Source organism: Hibiscus syriacus, unplaced genomic scaffold (assembly GCF_006381635.1).
Source record: "Hibiscus syriacus cultivar Baekdansim isolate YM2019G1 unplaced genomic scaffold, ASM638163v2 tig00110610_pilon, whole genome shotgun sequence".
Lineage (NCBI taxonomy): Eukaryota > Viridiplantae > Streptophyta > Magnoliopsida > Malvales > Malvaceae > Hibiscus > Hibiscus syriacus.
Window position 1 is genome coordinate 5,590,834 of NW_024062800.1, and position 18,170 is coordinate 5,609,003.

Sequence of the window (18,170 nt, forward strand, 5' to 3'; positions counted from 1 at the left end):
CAGTTTGGCCGGTGGTTCATACCTTGCATGCTGACTGTACGACGTTGAAGGGCAGAATGTGGAAAAACCAAACTCACCTAGGGCTACACACGTGTTGGGCTGGGTCGTTGGGCCAATAGAGTTGCAGGTTGGGCCTGACAAAAACCAAAACAAAAAACATTACTATAATAATATGTGTAATGTAATACGTATATATAATAATAATAATGAAATGTTTATAATATATTATATAATGTGGTCGGACGAAAATGAGTGTCGACAGGGGTGTCATTTTCTTTTTATTTGTTTTTCATATTTAATTTATACATAAAAAAGTTTTTTAAATTTTTTGAGGTGTCAATTTACCCCAACTCCGCCCATGAGTATGTCATCTCTTTAAAACTCAATGCCACTGAATAAATTTTAATCTAAACCAAGTGTTTAAATAATTTCACTTATTATTCTCTGAATATTTTTTTGACAAATTCTAAATTTATTTCTAATCATACCTAAAGTAGAGGGGATGACGTTAGGGAAAGAAAGAGAACCGTCTCAGGGGATCTAAAATCTATTACTTAAGAAAATATGAGAGAACAAAAATAAACAATTCGGACAAGTGGCCAAATATGTTTGCTCATTATCCTCTTAATATTACTAATCCTAATCTAAATTAAATGATATTATCTAACAATTAATATATTGATTTGTTGAATATTCAAATTTAATAAGTTTATAGAATTTTCAAAATTAAAGTGGATAATAAATATAAATTTATTATTCATAACAAAAAAATGATACAAAACAATAGTAAGATAATGATCATTATTGTAAGATAATGATCATTTGATGTGAAGTTTTACATCTTTTTTATGATTATTGAAGGAATGAAAAATGAATAATTAAGATTTAAAATAAAAAAAATGAAGAGATTTTTACGAAAAATGATTATTCTTAAACTAAAACATTTTAATATTAATTATTGAACTTACTTGATCCAGCAATAAAAGGTCATATAAAATTTAGCAAATTTACATTATATAAATGGATCTATCTCTATAAGTAAAATAATATTTTGGAGGATTAAATTTACAAGTATTTGATTTAATTTTTTACAATCACTTCAAAATTATTATAAATAATAATTCAAATATTTAAATTAAGAGAGCAATGTGCAAAAACGAATTCTAAGTTGAGGGTTTATACCAAAGAATCCAATTCAACATCATAATTTGTATTGACTAACAACAAAAAGATGGGGTTCTAATACCAAATAATCTATTGTGTTATCATTATTTACATTGACTAGCAACAATTAAAGAATATATATATTTATAAACACAAAGAGAAACTTTATTTATATTAATGTAAGATCAAAATTTTATAAATTTTTATATAATTAATATTTGAATAAACTGTTTTTAACAACTTAAGGGATATGTTTTTGCTTTTGGTATTAAGTCTTGGCAAGAACACGTTTTTTCCCCTCTTGTAATTAAATTCTAGGATTTAACGTGCAAGTAAAACTTAGATATTATTTTCAGTATATTAAATGATTAGAAATTTTGTACCTAAAAAGGAGAAAATGACTTTCCCACTTGGCGCAACGTTAAATGGATAAGGAAAAGGGATGCTTCATATTTCCACATCAGTTTCATTTTCATGTGAATCAAAATAAAATATCTAAAGAATATCTAGATATTGAACAAAATAATACAAATAATTAATAATAATATACAGTTATGAAAATTTATTAAATACATCATAATTATAATATTAAAACATTATATAAATGCATATATTACATTGTAAAAACAGATATTATAGAGAAATAATAAAACAGTTTATAAAATACGAGTAAACTACATATTTAATCATTCAAATATCATTTTAATTCGGTTTTGATCACAAAACATTTTTTTTAAATCATCATTAATATTATGTTTTGGTTTTATTTTGATCACATTTCATTAAAAGTTAATAAAAACTGTTAACAATATATTTTTATTTTTCCCAATGATAACGTGATATTATCTTATAGTAACACATCATAATTTTATTATTTTTTTAAAGAAAGTTTATCAAAATGAACTGAAACAAAATGTTAGTGATGATTTAAAAGAAAATAATTGAACGACTAAAATAGAATCAAAGTAAGAATTGATCGACTAAATATTAGTTTATCTTGAAATATAGAAATAATTAAATTTCCAAAAAAATATAATAAATTATATGATACTCACACTAGGACATTTTAAAAAAAGCTTATCCGATACCATTATCTCCTTGAAAACAGTCCAAATGCCAACATTTTTCTCATTTCTCTGAAACAAAACCATTATTGTCTCCCAACTTACTTTTACTGATGACTATACAGTGCATTGCTAGACTAAGATCACGCCGGGTGGTTCAAGACCAACCGGAAGGTTCAGGCACGGCGGAGGCGGGTGGTGGTTGTTGTTGGGCTGACTTGCCTCAAGAATTGCTAAGGGAGGTCTTGTTAAGGATTGAAGACTCCGAAACTCGTTGGCCTCAGAGGAGAAACGTCGTCGCCTGCGGCGGCGTTTGTAAGACTTGGAGATTCGCCATTAAAGAGATTGTTCAAGTTCCTCAAATTTCTGGAAAACTAACTTTTCCCATCTCTGTTAAACAGGTTCTTAACATTTTCCCACCATTTCTTTTATTATATTTTTTGTTTTAGAGGTAGCTTGAAGTTTGAATAAACTCTAGTTCAATTTCAGTTCACTGTTTCCAAAGTCTTTTAATTTTTTTCTTTATGAATCATTCGTATCATAGAAAAGAATTGAACATATTCCTATACAATAGTTCGAGTTATAATCTTAGTGGAGTATTATTGGATAGAGGGATATGATCCAAAAATCTTCATAATACATATAAATTATTTTTTTTGTGTCAATCAGACTAGCAGTAATCATCTATTTGGATTCAGTTATGAATGTTACTCAAACTCCGATGAAAGTGTGGTATGTGTCTGACATGAGTATAGTTAGATCTTCTAGGTTAATTATATATATATATATAGAGAGAGAGAGAGAGGATCTCTAAGTGTTGGACACGTGTACTTCATGAAAAATGAAGAGTTGAAGTAAGCTTTGAGCGAGTGTGTTATTACTTGGTATGAATCAATTACCAAAGCATTTTGAATTTAAATTTTCATGTTCATCATTCTATCTGATTTGCAGCCTGGTCCAAAGGATAGTCTCCTCCAATGCTTTATAAAACGGAACCGATCAGCGCATACTTATTACCTTTACCTCGGTTTAACTAATGGTGAGCTATTTTCCTTCTTTTTATGCCTCTTTATTTGAAGCTGTTGCCTGCTGGTATATTTGAAATTCATTATCGATGCTTTATGTCTTATAACTTGATTGTTGTACCATTTGATCACACTATTTTCTATTACCAACACTCTACATCTTCATATGTTTCCTTCTTGATCCATAATACTTTGCAAATTCTCTCCTTGTTTCTCTGCCGCAGCGCTAACCGATGACGGAAAGTTCCTTCTTGCTGCTCGCAAATGGAGGCGTCCAACATGCACTGATTATATCATCTCACTGCGCCCGGAGGATATTTCTAAGGGGAGCAGTACCTATGTTGGGAAATTAAGGTGAACTAATAAGGAACAAAATTATACAGAATCGAGTTGATTTTTTTTTCTTTACCTTATTTTGTAGTTTGAGTCTTATTTTTTTCATCGTCTCCGAAAGATCCAATTTTCTAGGGACGAAGTTCAGTGTTGTGGATGGGCAGCCTCTTCATGCTGTCTCGAAGTTGACTAAAAGTCAATCGACTAGGTTAGCAAATTCGAAACAAGTTTCACCTAGAGTCCCTTTCAGAAACTACCCCACGGTGCACATTTCATATGAATTGAACATGTTAGGTTCACGGTAAGAGTTTGATGTTATTTTCTGAAAGGATTTATAATTTCTCATTCTCTGTCTCGAATGCCGGTTCCTCAATTGTCTGATGCAGATGTGACTTATATGATTTACAGGGGTCCAAGGAGAATGCAGTGTATTATGGATACAATCCCAGCAACTTCGATAAAACAAGGAGGATTAGCACCCACCCCGACTGAATTTTCCCTCAGCGATGTCCACATATTTCCATCAATTCCGATCTCCAATTCAAAATCGGCAAGCATGGAGAACTTTCTATCCAAACCTTTCTCTGGCCAGAAGGATGGAGGTGCCCTGGCATTGAGAAACAAGTCTCCGAGATGGCACGAGCAGCTTCAGTGTTGGTGCTTGAATTTTCATGGACGAGTGACGGTCGCTTCAGTGAAGAACTTTCAACTCGTGGCTTCTCCCGATAATGGACCGGCCGGGCTAGAACATGAGAAGATTATCCTCCAGTTTGGAAAAGTTGGGAAAGATTTGTTCACTATGGACTACCGGTATCCGATTTCTGCGTTCCAAGCGTTTGCCATCTGTCTCAGCAGTTTCGACACCAAGATTGCTTGCGAATAAATGATACATGATCAAGAATCGTAAACAGGTTTGCATGTAATTATCAAAAAGAATAAAAGTTTCCTTCATTGCCTGCATAACTTATCATCTTCTATCTCTACTGTTTTTAGTACATCTCAATGTGTATAATTGGTTGAATCAGTAGAACCGACAATGTATCTATTCATGTGTATTTTCCGGTGTCATTGTCCAAGAAACAAATAATATAACTGAAAATTTGATTGCCACGAAATCCAACCATCAATAGATTACTGCTTTAAACCGAGAGTTTGATTTTGGAGATAAGAATGCCATCACTATCAGCATATAGCCATTCCTCATCATGGATCAAAGTTCCCGCTATCCTAACCGGGACGTGCTTCTCACCGACAGCTTTTTTATTTGATTTCAAGGGATTCGAACCTAGTGCTCGAACCCCAATATCACATCCATTAATCTCATTGACATCTCTAATACAGCCGTTCACAACAATACCAGCCCATCCCATGTCACGAGCTGTTTGAGCCAAATTGCCTCCGACCAGAGCACATCTTGTGCTTCCCCCACCATCTATAACCAGAACTCTTCCATTGCCTTTGGATTCAAGAAGCTGTCGGACCAACACGTTGTCCTCAAACACCTTAACGGTTACGATGGACCCTGAAAATGCAAGACATTGACCATACATCTTGAAGAGTGGATCAAGAGCACGAAGATCACCGTTTGCCAGAAGTTCTGCATTTGAATCGCAAACATCTGCAGTGGCAATAGCAGCCCTATGTCTTCCTGCAAATAAAGCTAACCAGCTGTAATAAAGATTTCTGGCCGGAAAAGACAACATAAACAAGTCAATATAAAAACCTATGTTGATCTTACTCTTCAGTTTTCCTAAAGTACTGTATCTGCCTCGTATCTGGACAAGGGTACAATGAGTCTCTAAAGACCCTCCAAATGCATAGAATATTTTTAGAAAATATTTAATATTTTCGTATCCAACACTCGTACCAAAATTCAATATATGAACTTTCGGTAATCAGAATCAGAATAAACAATGGTCTTATAGTTTAGACACAAGCCCCAAATAATGCTTATTTAACCATCAAACCTGCTTGTAAATGTGTTTGCTCATCTCGGGGTTTAAGCTTCTTAAGCAAGATACCCTAAGGAGTGACGTACAACAATCCACAATAACATTTGTACTCCAAAATGAGGAATTCATTAAAAATGAGGAAATAAGGTATTGTCCAAAAAAGCCTTAAACTTGTCTACGTGACCATTGAAACCAATTCAAAAAAATGTTTGAGCATCTGACCTCAGATTTTCTGCATAATGTACAAAAGCAGGATGAATTTATCGAAAATTCATCATATTTTCAACAACAAAGATACTGTTTAGTAATTCTCATTGTATGGATTAACAAATTGCTAAATATAAGGACTATATTCTTGTCAGAAGAAAATCCTAGAACTTGTCTATTTGACCATTGAAATCAGTTAGAAAACATACTTGAGCATCAAACCTCAGACTTTCTGCTTATTCTACGAGCAAGACACCCTTAAGAAGTGTATAAACTAATTGGTCCTCTATACACAAATACCAAAGCAGGATGAATTCATTGAAAATCATCAAATTTTGGGCAGCAAAGATATGGTTTAGTAAATCTCATTGCAAGAAATCAATAAATTGCTGATACAAGGACTATGATCTTTTCTGGAGAAAACTTCAAACTTCTCTATGTGACCATTGAAACCAGTTAGAAAATTTGTTCAAGTATCTGACCTGGAATTTTCTGCATATAGTAAGTACAAAAGGAGGATGAATTCATCGAAAATCATATAAAAGTTTGGGCAGAAAATATCAGCTTCAATAAATCTGCATATGGCAAGTACAAAAGCATGATGAATTCATAAAAAAGTAATCAAATTTTGGGCAGAAGAGATAAGGTTTAGTAAATATCATTATCCAAAATCAACAAATTGTGGATATAAGGACTTAAGTTCTTGTCTGAAGAAAACCTCAAACTTGTCTATTTGACCATTGAAACCAGTTTGAAAACGTGTTCATGCATCGGAAATCCGCCTCCTCGCTTCCTCCCTCAGCAAGATACCCTTAAGGATTGTGCATAGACATCAATCCACTACATTGCAAGTATAAAAGCTCAGCGAATTCATTGAAAATAATCAAATTTTGGCAGCAAAGAAATGGTTTAGTAAATCTCAATGTATGAAATAATTTTTTTTTGTAGATATAAGGACTAAGGACTTGTCCAAAGAATACCTCAAACTTGTCTATTTGACCATTAAAACCAGTTCGGAAACATGTTTGAGCATCACACCTCTGATTTTCAGCTTGTTCTCAGGCAAGATGCCTTTAAGGAATCTTAATATGCATCAATCCATATAAGTCAATTATAAGAGCACATCCAAAGCCATCAAATTTAGGGCAGCAAAGATATGGTTTAGTAAATCTCATTGTCTGAAATCAACAAATTGCTGTTATAAGATCTAAGGTTTTGTCCGAAGCAAGCATCAAACATACCTTACTCGGACTAAAGTTGTCGACTTGTTGGGTACGGATATGCATCTAACATGGAACTATTTATTTAATTTTATAACTTCTCGTGGATAGAGGTAACAAAGAATCGGAGCAAGTGAGAAACTTAGAAATAAACTATAAGATCAAGCAAATCAAGTACCAGTAAGGATGCCATTGGAGGTGGTTCCAGCTTTCTTAGAAAAACATATCTTTGACATAATCGTATTAATCGAATGCCGAGGCATTGGAAAATAACGATCACCAAACATCCCTATGAAATTTAACAATACAAAAAATTCAATAGCAAATTCAAAACCATTTTTTTCATTTCTCTTTCCTTTTAGCTGATAATTTGCATTAATTTTTTTGTAAAAGAAACCTCATTCCTCTAGTTCTCTTTATCAATAACCAAACAAGGATTTGACTAAAAAAAGTTTTAAAATAGTTGAAAATGATCGTACCTGAGGAAGCAGTGGTATTCGGTTGGGATTGAAGAGAAGGGAGAGGAAATGAGTTGAAGTGAGTCAAAGAGGGGGGGAATCGGTGATTTGAATGGAGGAGAATCGTTCTGGTTCCTAAAACCATAGCGAGTTTGCCAGAGTTGGAAAGGACTTGCATTTTTAAGTAATGTTTGACTTTATGAGCGGGGACTGAAAACTGAGTTAAAGTAGCGGAGCGAGTTAACACGTCGGATTCTAGAGTTCAGAAGCTCGCCGTTGTGGTTTTGTCTCTCTTGTTAGGAATTTATGAGTTTTAGGGGATGAAGAAAAGATGGAGATGTGGTCCATGGTTCTTCCGGTGGAAGCTATTTGTTTTTAGGGAAAAATATAGTAACGGTCTCTGAACTTTTCTAAAGCTTACATTTAGTATCTTAACTTTTAAAAATTGCAATACAGTCTCCTAATATTTAGTCCGTTTGTAATATGGTCCCCAAACATTTAGGTCATTTGCAATATGGTCCCGAACGTAATCGACCATTTGACGTCGTTACACTGTCGCTAGTATGCTTGCAATATGGTCACTGAACTTTTCAGGCTCTTGCATTTAGGTCCACCAACTTTTAAAACTTGAAACACAGTCCTCAATTTCATTCTAAACCCCAAATTCCTTTTCGATATCGAATTTCCTTTTTCGCTTCTCTCTTCTCATTTCCAGCGTAACTTTTCAATCGGGGATGATGAAAAATTCTAACTTAATATGGAGATTGAAGATTGAGAGAAGACCCGACCAAAGGACTATTTGGACCATCAACGATTCAAGGTGTAATTTTAGATACATGTTATCTTAGGTGAAGCATAGATGTTCGATGAAATGCTTGTGAGAAAAAAATGGGGTTAGAAATGCAGAGTTGACAAATACTACTAAGATGAACAAAATATCATTGTTAAAAGTCACCAACAAAGCTGAAATTATTTTGTATAAATGACATATAATAATTTATTTGTTTAATCCTTGTTGTTAAAGATTTTCCAACAGATGATCCAATATAATGAAATCCCAAACAGCGCATTCACCTCTCAGTCTCTTTCGCAACTCGAAAGGATCATGATAGGGTCAAGTAGCTGCTCCAAATATACTACCCTGTCATGATGTCTTTCGAGTTGCGTGCATGTAGAATTTTCTTCTAAAGCTATAATTCAATATAATTCCACTGTAAAATTTTGAAAACATGTAAAAAATCCAATTCGTTCACGATATATCAGACTCATAATCAACATTAACTTATTAAAATAATACGAGCTCACAGGACGGCGAAAACCACAAGTCGGATCAATATAATTCCCAATAAACTAGTACCAACAGTCTCTCGAATTGAGCATGGCAATTTCACTATGTCGATTCTCACAACCAATTCCCAAATTTAAAGAAAAACCAAACAAGAAAATAAAAAAAATTAGCATAAGACCCTATTTCACTTCTATTCTGATGGACTCAATATCTTTCATAAGGAGTACTAACAGTTTTGATTAAGAAGAAAGAAAGGAAATTAGATGGTTTTGGTTCAAAACTAACATTGAATATCTAGATCATTGACATGCAGTTCCAGAAACATAAAAATTTCAACAAAAAACACACAATGCGAGCTGAAAATGAGAAAGTGTGAAAGAGGAAAAGCTTACTTCCAGATAGCCCAAAAGAGAAAATAAATATCTTCTTGCAAGTGAGGGGAGAAGCTAAGAAATAAACTCAATCGGTGTTGCGTTCCAGCAATTCTTTTTCCATTTTTTCTTTGTAAATTAAAGCTGAAAGACATAGCACTGCTTGGGTTTACAATTTTACACAGCGAAAAATTGAAGAATAAAAACCAAACGAGAGTGCATGTGAGGAAAGAGACTGAGAGGTGAATGCGCTGTTTGAGATTTCATTATATTTGATAATCTGTTGGAAAATCTTTAACCACAAGGATTAAACGAAGAAATTATTATATGTCTTTTATACAAAATAATTCCAGCTTTGTTGGTGACTTTCAATAATGATACTTAGTTCATCATAGTAGTATTTATCAACTCTGCATTTCTAACCCCATTTTTTTCTCACAAGCATTCCATGCTTCACCTGAGATGATTTGTATCTAACATTACACCTTGAATCGTTGATGGTCCGGATAGTCCCTTGGTCGGGTCTTCTCTTAATGGACCCTTATTCAAGTCAACACCTCCATATAATTCAAAGTTATATTAGAATTTTCCATGCATCCCCGACTGAAAAGTTACGCTGGAAATGAGAAGAGAGAAGCGAAAAAGGAAATTCGATATCAAAAAGGAATTAAGGGTTTAGAATGAAATTGGGGATTGTGTTGCAAGTTTTAAAAGTTGGGAGACCTAAATGCAAGTGCTTGAAAAGTTGTGACCATATTGCAAACGTACTAACGACAATGTAACGACGTCAAACGGTCGGTAACGTTGGAGACCATATTGCAAATGGACTAAATGTTGGGGGATCATATTGTAAACGAACTAAATGTTGGGGGATTGTATTACAAGTTTAAAAAGTTGGGAGACCTAAACGAAAGCTTTAGAAAAGTTAAGTGACCATTACTATACTTTACTCTTGTTTTTATATAAAAATTAAAGGAAAATACTGTATATTAAATTTAGTCACACATGAATAAAAACATTTTAAATAAAGAAATATATTTATAAATATCAATTTAAAAAAATGAATATAGATAGAATAACAAAAGTTTGTATAAAATATTAAGGTAAAGCACGCAAACCGTACTTGATTGCAGGATGATGTTTTGTTAAATTCTCGGTGTAAAACTATAAAATAGTATATTGACTATAATACGTTGCTTTGTTGAGTTCAATGATTGTTAAAAATTATAAAATGATTACTTAACTATTTATACGTTCAAAATTCATCATTTTCTATTAAAAAAATAATAGAAATCTAAGTTGAACGTAACCTATTGCATGTGATATGATAAAATTGATCTCAAAATCTACAACGACTGCAATATTTCAATCATCATGTTAACGTCCAGCTTAGACAACCACTAATTTTTTTAAATAAAAAGACGAGTTTGTAACATATAAATAGGAACAAAGCACCACCATATAATTAGAGAACTATTTCATAACTTTTAATAGTTAATAAACTTAATAAAACAGTACCCAATAATCAATAGCCATTTATGTGCTTTACCTAAAAAATTATAAAACATGTTTAGTTCTCATGTTAATAATCAACTCACATTAGTATAGATGATTCAAACTCTCTTATATTTTCAGAATTTGATCTTAAATTATTTTACTATTTGGATTAATAAGGCCCACAATTACAGATAAAAAGATTTTAATTAGTAATATAAAGATTTAACAAGTTATAGAGTGGTGCTTGAGTTAAGGTGTTATTCCTCGTAAAATGTATTCTCGAACAAAACAATATGGAAACCATGTTGCTACTTGACCTCTTGTTTCTAGACAGTGATAAGGTATGAGTCTGGGTTGCACCCAAATATGAGTGATGATCACAGTGAGTCTGTTGGACCTTCTGGTAAACCTGTTCACAGTGTTGTTTCACAAGCGTGCCTCATAATTCTTCTACCACGAGTCTTAATAATAGTCGGCATGAGTTTGTTCAATTTCCCTTCACTCATCTATTATCTCCGTCCACATCCTTCAATCATCCATTTAGCTTCATACCCGTTCATCATCATCTCCCTCATCCATCGATCACCCTTCACTACCATCTCCATCTCCACTTGTCATCAATCATCAGCATCAGCATCCACCAATCATGCTCGATCTGTTCATTTTAATGGTAACACTCATTCCATGGTTACAAGAGGAAAAGCTGAGATTGTTAAACCTAAGGTGTGTGTTGTGGAAGAGGTCAATGAGCCCTCCATTTTCTTTGAAGCTCTTACTCAACCAGAGTGGAGAGCAGCTGTTCAAAATGAATACTCTGCCTTGCTGAAAAATGTAACTTGGAATTTACAATCGTTACCTCCTACGCTCATCAACATCTAAGTTGTGTTTTCTAAATTAATAACAGATGATAGAAAGTTGTTTGATGATGTTTATTTGTATACAAGTCTTGCGGGAGGAATTCAATATAAGGATGAACAAAAATTGACTCGAAAAATCGAATTTATTTTTTTAATTTCGAGTTATTCGAGTCAACTCGACTTATAAATTCCGTTTCAAGTTGAGTTGAAATTTTTGGAATTTCAAGTTGCTCGAAAAACTAAAAATTTGACTAAGTATTTTGACAGTTTTACGATTTAGTCCATGATTTCATTATTCCTTCAATTTCTCCTTCATTTTAAGTCCATTTTTTATCAAATTTGAACCACATGCTCCTAAACAATCGTATAATACATATGTACTTTCAATTTTTCTTTTTCATGACAAATTTTCTCTTTTTCAATTTAGTCCCTTATTTTTTTTCTTTATAATTTTCATATTTCTTCAATTCATCAGTTATTTTAATTCTTTTTTACCACATGCTCATATACCACAATAGAATACTATGTAACTTCAATTCTTACCTTTTTTTATACTAAAAATGTACTTTCTCTTTTGATTTGTCTCTTAACTTTGCATTTTACTCAATTTGGTCTTTTAACTACAATTGTTTGCAAATTCTTTTTTTTTCCCCATCAATTCCTTAACTCATTTATACTCTTATCAATATTTCACCCTCAAAATATTTTCTTAAACTATAATATTATGAATATATTTTGTAATTTTAGATTGTATTTGATATACTAAATAACATTATAATGTGAAAAGAATATATATATATATGGTTAAAAAACCAACAAAATTGAAGCAAATCCTTGCCATAATGCTATAAATAAAGATAATAAAATTTGTATAAAAACTCGAATAAATTAACTCGAATTTTTTAAACTCGGCTCGATAAGAAAAAAATTCAAGTTAAATCCGAGTTGTCAAATATGACTCGTAAACTCAAATAACTCAAAACATTTTGAGTCAATTCAACTCGACTCGATCAAATACTTACCTAAGGAAGTGACATATTATTCACATAAACTTCTAAAAACTATTATTTTTAATTTTTGTTTTTGGGTTGGTCGGACATGAGACAGAGGGGAAACATGTGAGAGCCAAATAATGAAATATAAAGGAAGGAAAAAAGAAGAATCTTACATTGAAAAGAAAAAAAAATTCCAACCTAGTGTGAATTGGTTTAATTCTACAATATGACATCCATTTTATTTGAATAAAATTCTTATCTTTTTTCCTTTTATCAAAATAACATCTAAATATCTTTAATTTCTAAAATGAAATTTATTTTAGTCACGTAGAATAAAAGTATTATTTCATAAGATGTCATCTATTTTAATCACGTAAGGTAATGTCTTTTCAAAGGTATTCATAATAATGTATTAATGATGAATTAGCAAACCAATAAATTTTTTCATTTTATTTATTTCCTTCTTTTTAATCAATTTATTATTTTCTTACTAAAATGAAAATCAACATTTATTTACCATTTTTCTTAAAAAATTAATAATATAATGTTATTTTAGTGAATTTCATTTATTTTTCCATTTTATTTTTTATTTTTATTAAATTTTTTAAATCATTTATAATAATTCAGCTAAATTAATTTTATTTATGTTTTTTATTTTTATTTTAAGGTTTAGGATTTAAGGTTTGGGGTTGGGGTTATGATTTAGGGTTTAGGACTTAGGATTTAATGTTTAGGATTTATGATTTAGGGTTTAGATTTAGAATTTAGGATTTAGAGTTTAAATTAAATAAATTAAAATTCATTAAAATTAATAGAATATTATTGTAAATTTTAGAAAATATTATCAAACTAATATTGATTTTATCTTAATAAGAAAATAAAAAATTAAATGAAAAGAAAGAAATAAAGAAAATGATAAATTTTCTTAATTTTCTTATATATCATTAATACATGTGTCCTAAGTGATGGGATACAGGGACATCGAGTGGGAGAAAATGAATTTTATTCGGTTAGGGCGTTTTTACCAAAAAGCACCATCGTATTAAATAAACCCCAGTCAGACACCTTTTGCCCAAATATTCCCGATCTAACATCCTTTGAAGATTAGACGAGTTTGGTGAAACGCGCCTATGCTTGCGTGACCCTAATGCGAGTTTGGTAGGAAGCACCTATGCCGAGTCAGCACGCCACGTGGAAGGCACGTTTGGTGGGGCGAGCTTTACTGGGTTCTGGAAGGCGCATCCACTGGGGCGCACCTTTCCTATCCACCACCCGCCCTTTTCTGCCTATTCCCCTTCCCTTTCCTGCCGGCATTTCCTGCATATTGCCCCTTCTCTCCCTTATATAAAGGCTCTTCTCAACTCATACAAACCACACCAAATTGCTTCTTCCTATCTATTACTTTATAATCTTTTAAGGTATATTGTTATTTCTTTTATTTAATAAATTTATTATTATTTTACTAAATATTTTTTATTTGATTGTTTTACTGTAAGCTTATTTATTTTATATTTATTATCTTCAGTTACAAAAAATGGAAGGCGGGATGTTGCGATTGGATGCTGATCATATTTCGAGTCATTTTGCCAATACAATAAGAATACGAAACTATATTCTTTTTAAATTTTTGAATATTAGAAAATCGATCATATATTATTTAAATTGTTAGAATTTATTTTTTAGAATTTATTTAAATGGGTTTTTAAATTAGTTTAAATTTTAATGGTTAGAATTTATTTATTAGGTTACTGATCGAATGTTAGAAGTTTTTATTCGTAACAACAAGATGAAAACACCGAGGCATATCTGACAGTATTTATCTATGGCTGGATTTGGTTACTTAGAAAAAATTGAAGGAGGTTGCAAACTTGAACCCTCATATATTTATGAACTAATTGAGAGATGGAGGACAGAGACACACACGTTCCATCTGCCACGTGGGGAGTGCACCATTACCCTAGAGGATGTTTCAATGCAGTTGGGGCTCCCGGTGGATGGAACTTCCATTTGTGGTGTGGCGGATGATGATTGGGAGACTCTGTGTAGAAAGTATCTTGGAATTGCCCCGACAGATCATTAGGATGGTTGTAAAGAAACTTTAAAGAGTTATGCGAAAATTTTTCCGAGGACGAGGCAAAAGAATTTTTCTGGACATACATATTACAAATCATTTGAGGGATATTGATGCCTGAAAAGTCTTGAAACCAGGTCCATTGTATGTGATTGTAACATCTCATCGATTTTCAAGTAGCCGATACGTTGAGTTGGGGCTCTGCAGTGTTGACATTTTTGTTTAGAGAAATGTGTTGGGCCACAAAATATAGTAAAATTACTATTGACGGCTGTTTCATGCTTCTCCATTCGAGGGCATGGTATCACACGCTTTTTTTGTGGCCGATTGTGAATCAAACATTTCTCTTTCCGTTACTGTCAATGTAATTTCTATACTAAATTTAATTTTAAACAATGTTTTTTTTTATTTTTATAGAATGACACACACACACACATATATATATATTAAATAGATAGCCAACAAATAGAAAGATCATTGTGATATCCTACAAGAATTATAAGATATCCGATTACTCATTGACCAGAAAGCTAGTATAGATCTATGTTTTTTAATTTTAATTTTTTATTTAATTATCTTTATATAATTTGAATCTCATTTAAATTTTGGTAAGAAATATATATATATATATATAATATATATATATATATATATATATATATATATATATATAGTTCAAATGGTTGCTCTAGTTGAACGAAGAAATGAGGGCCTACATCCCACCTGTCTTGAGTGGACAATTGGATGTATGGGTTGCGGTTGTGCCTCTTATTTGTTATGATATTGTTGATTGGAATCTGACTGACCGCATTCTTCTTAGTTTGGTTTCACATAATATATTCTTGAAGCACCAATAAATATCGACAATATGCATAAGATTGATAGACGAGGTTAAAAAGAGGTTAATTGGTTGGTGAAGCATAAAGATTAGTTAGCGACGTGGGAGAACATGCGCTAACATTTATCCGCTCGAGAGTATATGTTAGAAATTGGTATCATGGTTTTAGATGGCTATATTAAATGGTTTAACACAAACAGAAAGTCATTCTTAGTTTCAGAGGGAGCACGAGGGGGAAATTCATCATCGCCAAGAAACATGTCTAACGTCACAACATCATTGACCCCCCACTCGTGGAAGAAGAGTAGGCGCATCTAGGTCGTCCTCAGCTATGACACAATAACCATAACAGCAACAACCATCGACACCTTTTACATTCCTAGCCTGTCGGTTCATATGACATCATCCCACATTCAGATGCCATCTTAGCTGGTTTAGATGCCATATTCGCCAGTTCAAATGCCATACTCACCGGTTTAGATGCCTCCACCGCATACATAGTATGGATCGTAGACATCGATGTCTAGTTTTTTCACAGTTTTCGTAGTTCTTAACGAGTGGTGGGATGGTTATTCATACTCTTGCAGGGTCCTTATTCTACAGAGGTCCTACATCCTCATCCATGCCTAAGAGTGATGACGACGATGACAATGATGACGACGATGATGAGAGTGAAAAGGAAGAACAATCTCCTAGAAGAAACCCTCATCGAAGTAGACAACTACCACCATGCGAAACACATTCAAAGAGGCATCAATGGATAATATTGATGATATTTTCATTTATTGTTTTTTAGGTTTCCATCAAATGACATGAATTATGTTTTTACTTTTTATTTGGTTTATTTATTATGTTTTTATATTTTATATTTTTTGTCTTTATATTAAGTAAGTTTATTTTTCTTATGTATAATGTTTACATTAAGGAACTAAAAGAAATATATAGATATAAGAAATTGACATCTTGTCAAATAAATAAGCTCAAATCACATTAATTGGTAGTGCTAAAAGAAGATGAAATAACATAATACATGAGTAGATGTCATCAATTACGTGATGATAAAAGAGATGGACAATTTTTCCTATTGTTGCCTAGGTTTCTACAATGCCCACTGTTCGTGTTTTTTGAGTACTAAATATGGAAGTGAAGTATGTGAAAGTATACACAATCGAACAAGTAATATAGTGATGAGTGACTATCGTATCCAAATGGATTGGAGGAAATTTATAAGTTCAATCAAAGCAAAGAACTACTCTATCTAATTATAATTAGTGTGATGGTATGTACCAATGACAATGCTAAGGAAAAATGAAACGTATGTTGGTGGGGATGAAATGATAGTGTGATGTGGAAGAAAATGGAAATGTCATTGAAAAATAGATTGTATGTAGTGTAATCAAATGATAATGTAAAGGCAAAACAAAATGTACACACTGGATTTGAATAGAATGATTTGACAATCCTCACACAATAAGTTACTATAGGAATGAATGATATGAGTCACTTGGGAAACTTAAGTCTATCTTCTCAGGATGGTCTTACTTCTATGTCTTACTTGGTCGACAGAGTTTATTAAAATGCCCTATGCTATATCTAGTCAAGGGACTTGACAAGTTGAGAATGCCATGGTAATACCTCTTGGCATTAGCAGGTGCAGGGTTCCTATCGGTTTAGATCAACATAATATGTCACGACAATACCCCTCAGCGTTAACACTAGCATCTAACCTCTCGAATGAGCACGACTTCTTTTAGTCAATTGAAATCCTAGCCTTATGACTAAGGGTGGATTAGTTCTAGTTACTAACTAAAACCCATTGCTTATGTTGATCCTCCTTAGTTTTTTTCGAACATTAAAGATGATCTTGTTGGGACCACCGACGCACCCCATGGCGCAGCGAAAACAAAACTCGACGGTCTCACCAACGATCCAAGTACGTAAAATCAAAATCGGGAGGAAGGGATGCGAATACTTACAATTGATTCCTTGAAAAACAGCAAGAACATCAGTGAATACTAGTGGTGTAGATCGATTCGAATCGTAAGCCTCCACAAAATGACGTCTCGACCTCTACACAGTTCACCCGATTGAGAGCAATATTTGTTTTCCCCAAAACTCTTTTGAGAGAAAATGACTAAAGGTTTATGAGTGTGTGTTAAAAACGACTGCTAGACCTAACACACCCTTTTATATCCATTACCCTAACATCTTAGGGTTTTTAAAGTTATTTCGAATTAACAATAAAATATTATTTAATTAATTCAGTTAAATATACATTAAAGACTTATAATCTAAATTATAATCTTTAATTCTTATTTAAAAACGTATTTAATTATTCTAAATTATATATACCAATTAAAAGAGTTGTAATCTAAATTACATTCTTTTAATGCTTACTTACTATATTCGGGATAATGAAAATCATATGTATATCAAATATACATATCATAACTCTAGATATATTTTAGTAACATACAATAAATTGTACATTTTTGCTCATTTCAATCCTAGGGTGTGATCTTGTAGGTTCTTGTAACGTTAGTAGTAATTATTAGAACAATTCTAATATTACATACAATGAGTGACATCTAACAATATATCATTGTCACCTAAGTTACAAGAAATTATGATTCGACATATCATCTTCGTGATTAACTCTTTTATGTATTACATCCTTTTGTCCTTTATATCTAGAATAGGCACAAGTCTTAGAATAGTCACACTTGTATAGCCCATCTATTGTTTCTTGATATCTAGAGTAGACTATAATTAACGAATATGATATCACATATCAACTTATTCGAGCATGGCCATGCATTTCTAGTCTCAC

The 18,170-nt window shown here is 32.4% G+C and overlaps 2 protein-coding genes across 3 annotated transcripts; one reads left to right on the forward strand and one right to left on the reverse strand.

The window, feature by feature from the left end:
• The first annotated feature begins 2,291 nt into the window (after positions 1–2,291).
• On the forward strand, positions 2,292–4,600 carry LOC120135459 (tubby-like F-box protein 3). The gene is made up of 5 exons (XM_039151730.1): positions 2,292–2,629; positions 3,180–3,267; positions 3,478–3,607; positions 3,708–3,887; positions 3,995–4,600. Exons 1-5 carry the CDS (start codon positions 2,342–2,344, stop codon positions 4,467–4,469), a joined length of 1,161 nt encoding a protein of 386 aa, XP_039007661.1. The 5' UTR covers positions 2,292–2,341; the 3' UTR covers positions 4,470–4,600.
• LOC120135460 (putative 4-hydroxy-4-methyl-2-oxoglutarate aldolase 3) lies at positions 4,542–7,698 on the reverse strand. Of its 2 annotated transcripts, XM_039151731.1 has the most exons (3): positions 7,445–7,698; positions 7,144–7,254; positions 4,542–5,234 (listed from the first exon to the last, which is right to left on the reverse strand). In XM_039151731.1, the coding sequence occupies exons 1-3, from the start codon at positions 7,599–7,601 to the stop codon at positions 4,726–4,728; spliced, it is 777 nt and encodes a 258-aa protein (XP_039007662.1). In that variant the 5' UTR covers positions 7,602–7,698; the 3' UTR covers positions 4,542–4,725. The 2 variants fall into 2 exon arrangements, with proteins under 2 accessions (XP_039007662.1, XP_039007663.1); XM_039151732.1 differs by lacking the exon at positions 7,144–7,254.
• Between the last annotated feature and the right edge of the window lie 10,472 nt (positions 7,699–18,170).

Excerpts from the sequence above, each read along its gene's own strand:
- LOC120135460 (XM_039151731.1), bottom strand. The coding sequence starts at position 7,601 with ATGCAAGTCCTTTCCAACTCTGGCAAACTCGCTATGGTTTTAGGAACC. Across the intron at positions 7,255-7,444 it reads GAATACCACTGCTTCCTCAG|GGATGTTTGGTGATCGTTAT; the intron begins GTACGATCATTT and ends TAAATTTCATAG. Across the intron at positions 5,235-7,143 it reads CTCCAATGGCATCCTTACTG|GAAGACATAGGGCTGCTATT; the intron begins GTACTTGATTTG and ends CTTTATTTGCAG.
- LOC120135459 (XM_039151730.1), top strand. The coding sequence starts at position 2,342 with ATGACTATACAGTGCATTGCTAGACTAAGATCACGCCGGGTGGTTCAA. Across the intron at positions 2,630-3,179 it reads TTCCCATCTCTGTTAAACAG|CCTGGTCCAAAGGATAGTCT; the intron begins GTTCTTAACATT and ends TCTGATTTGCAG. Across the intron at positions 3,608-3,707 it reads ACCTATGTTGGGAAATTAAG|ATCCAATTTTCTAGGGACGA; the intron begins GTGAACTAATAA and ends CGTCTCCGAAAG.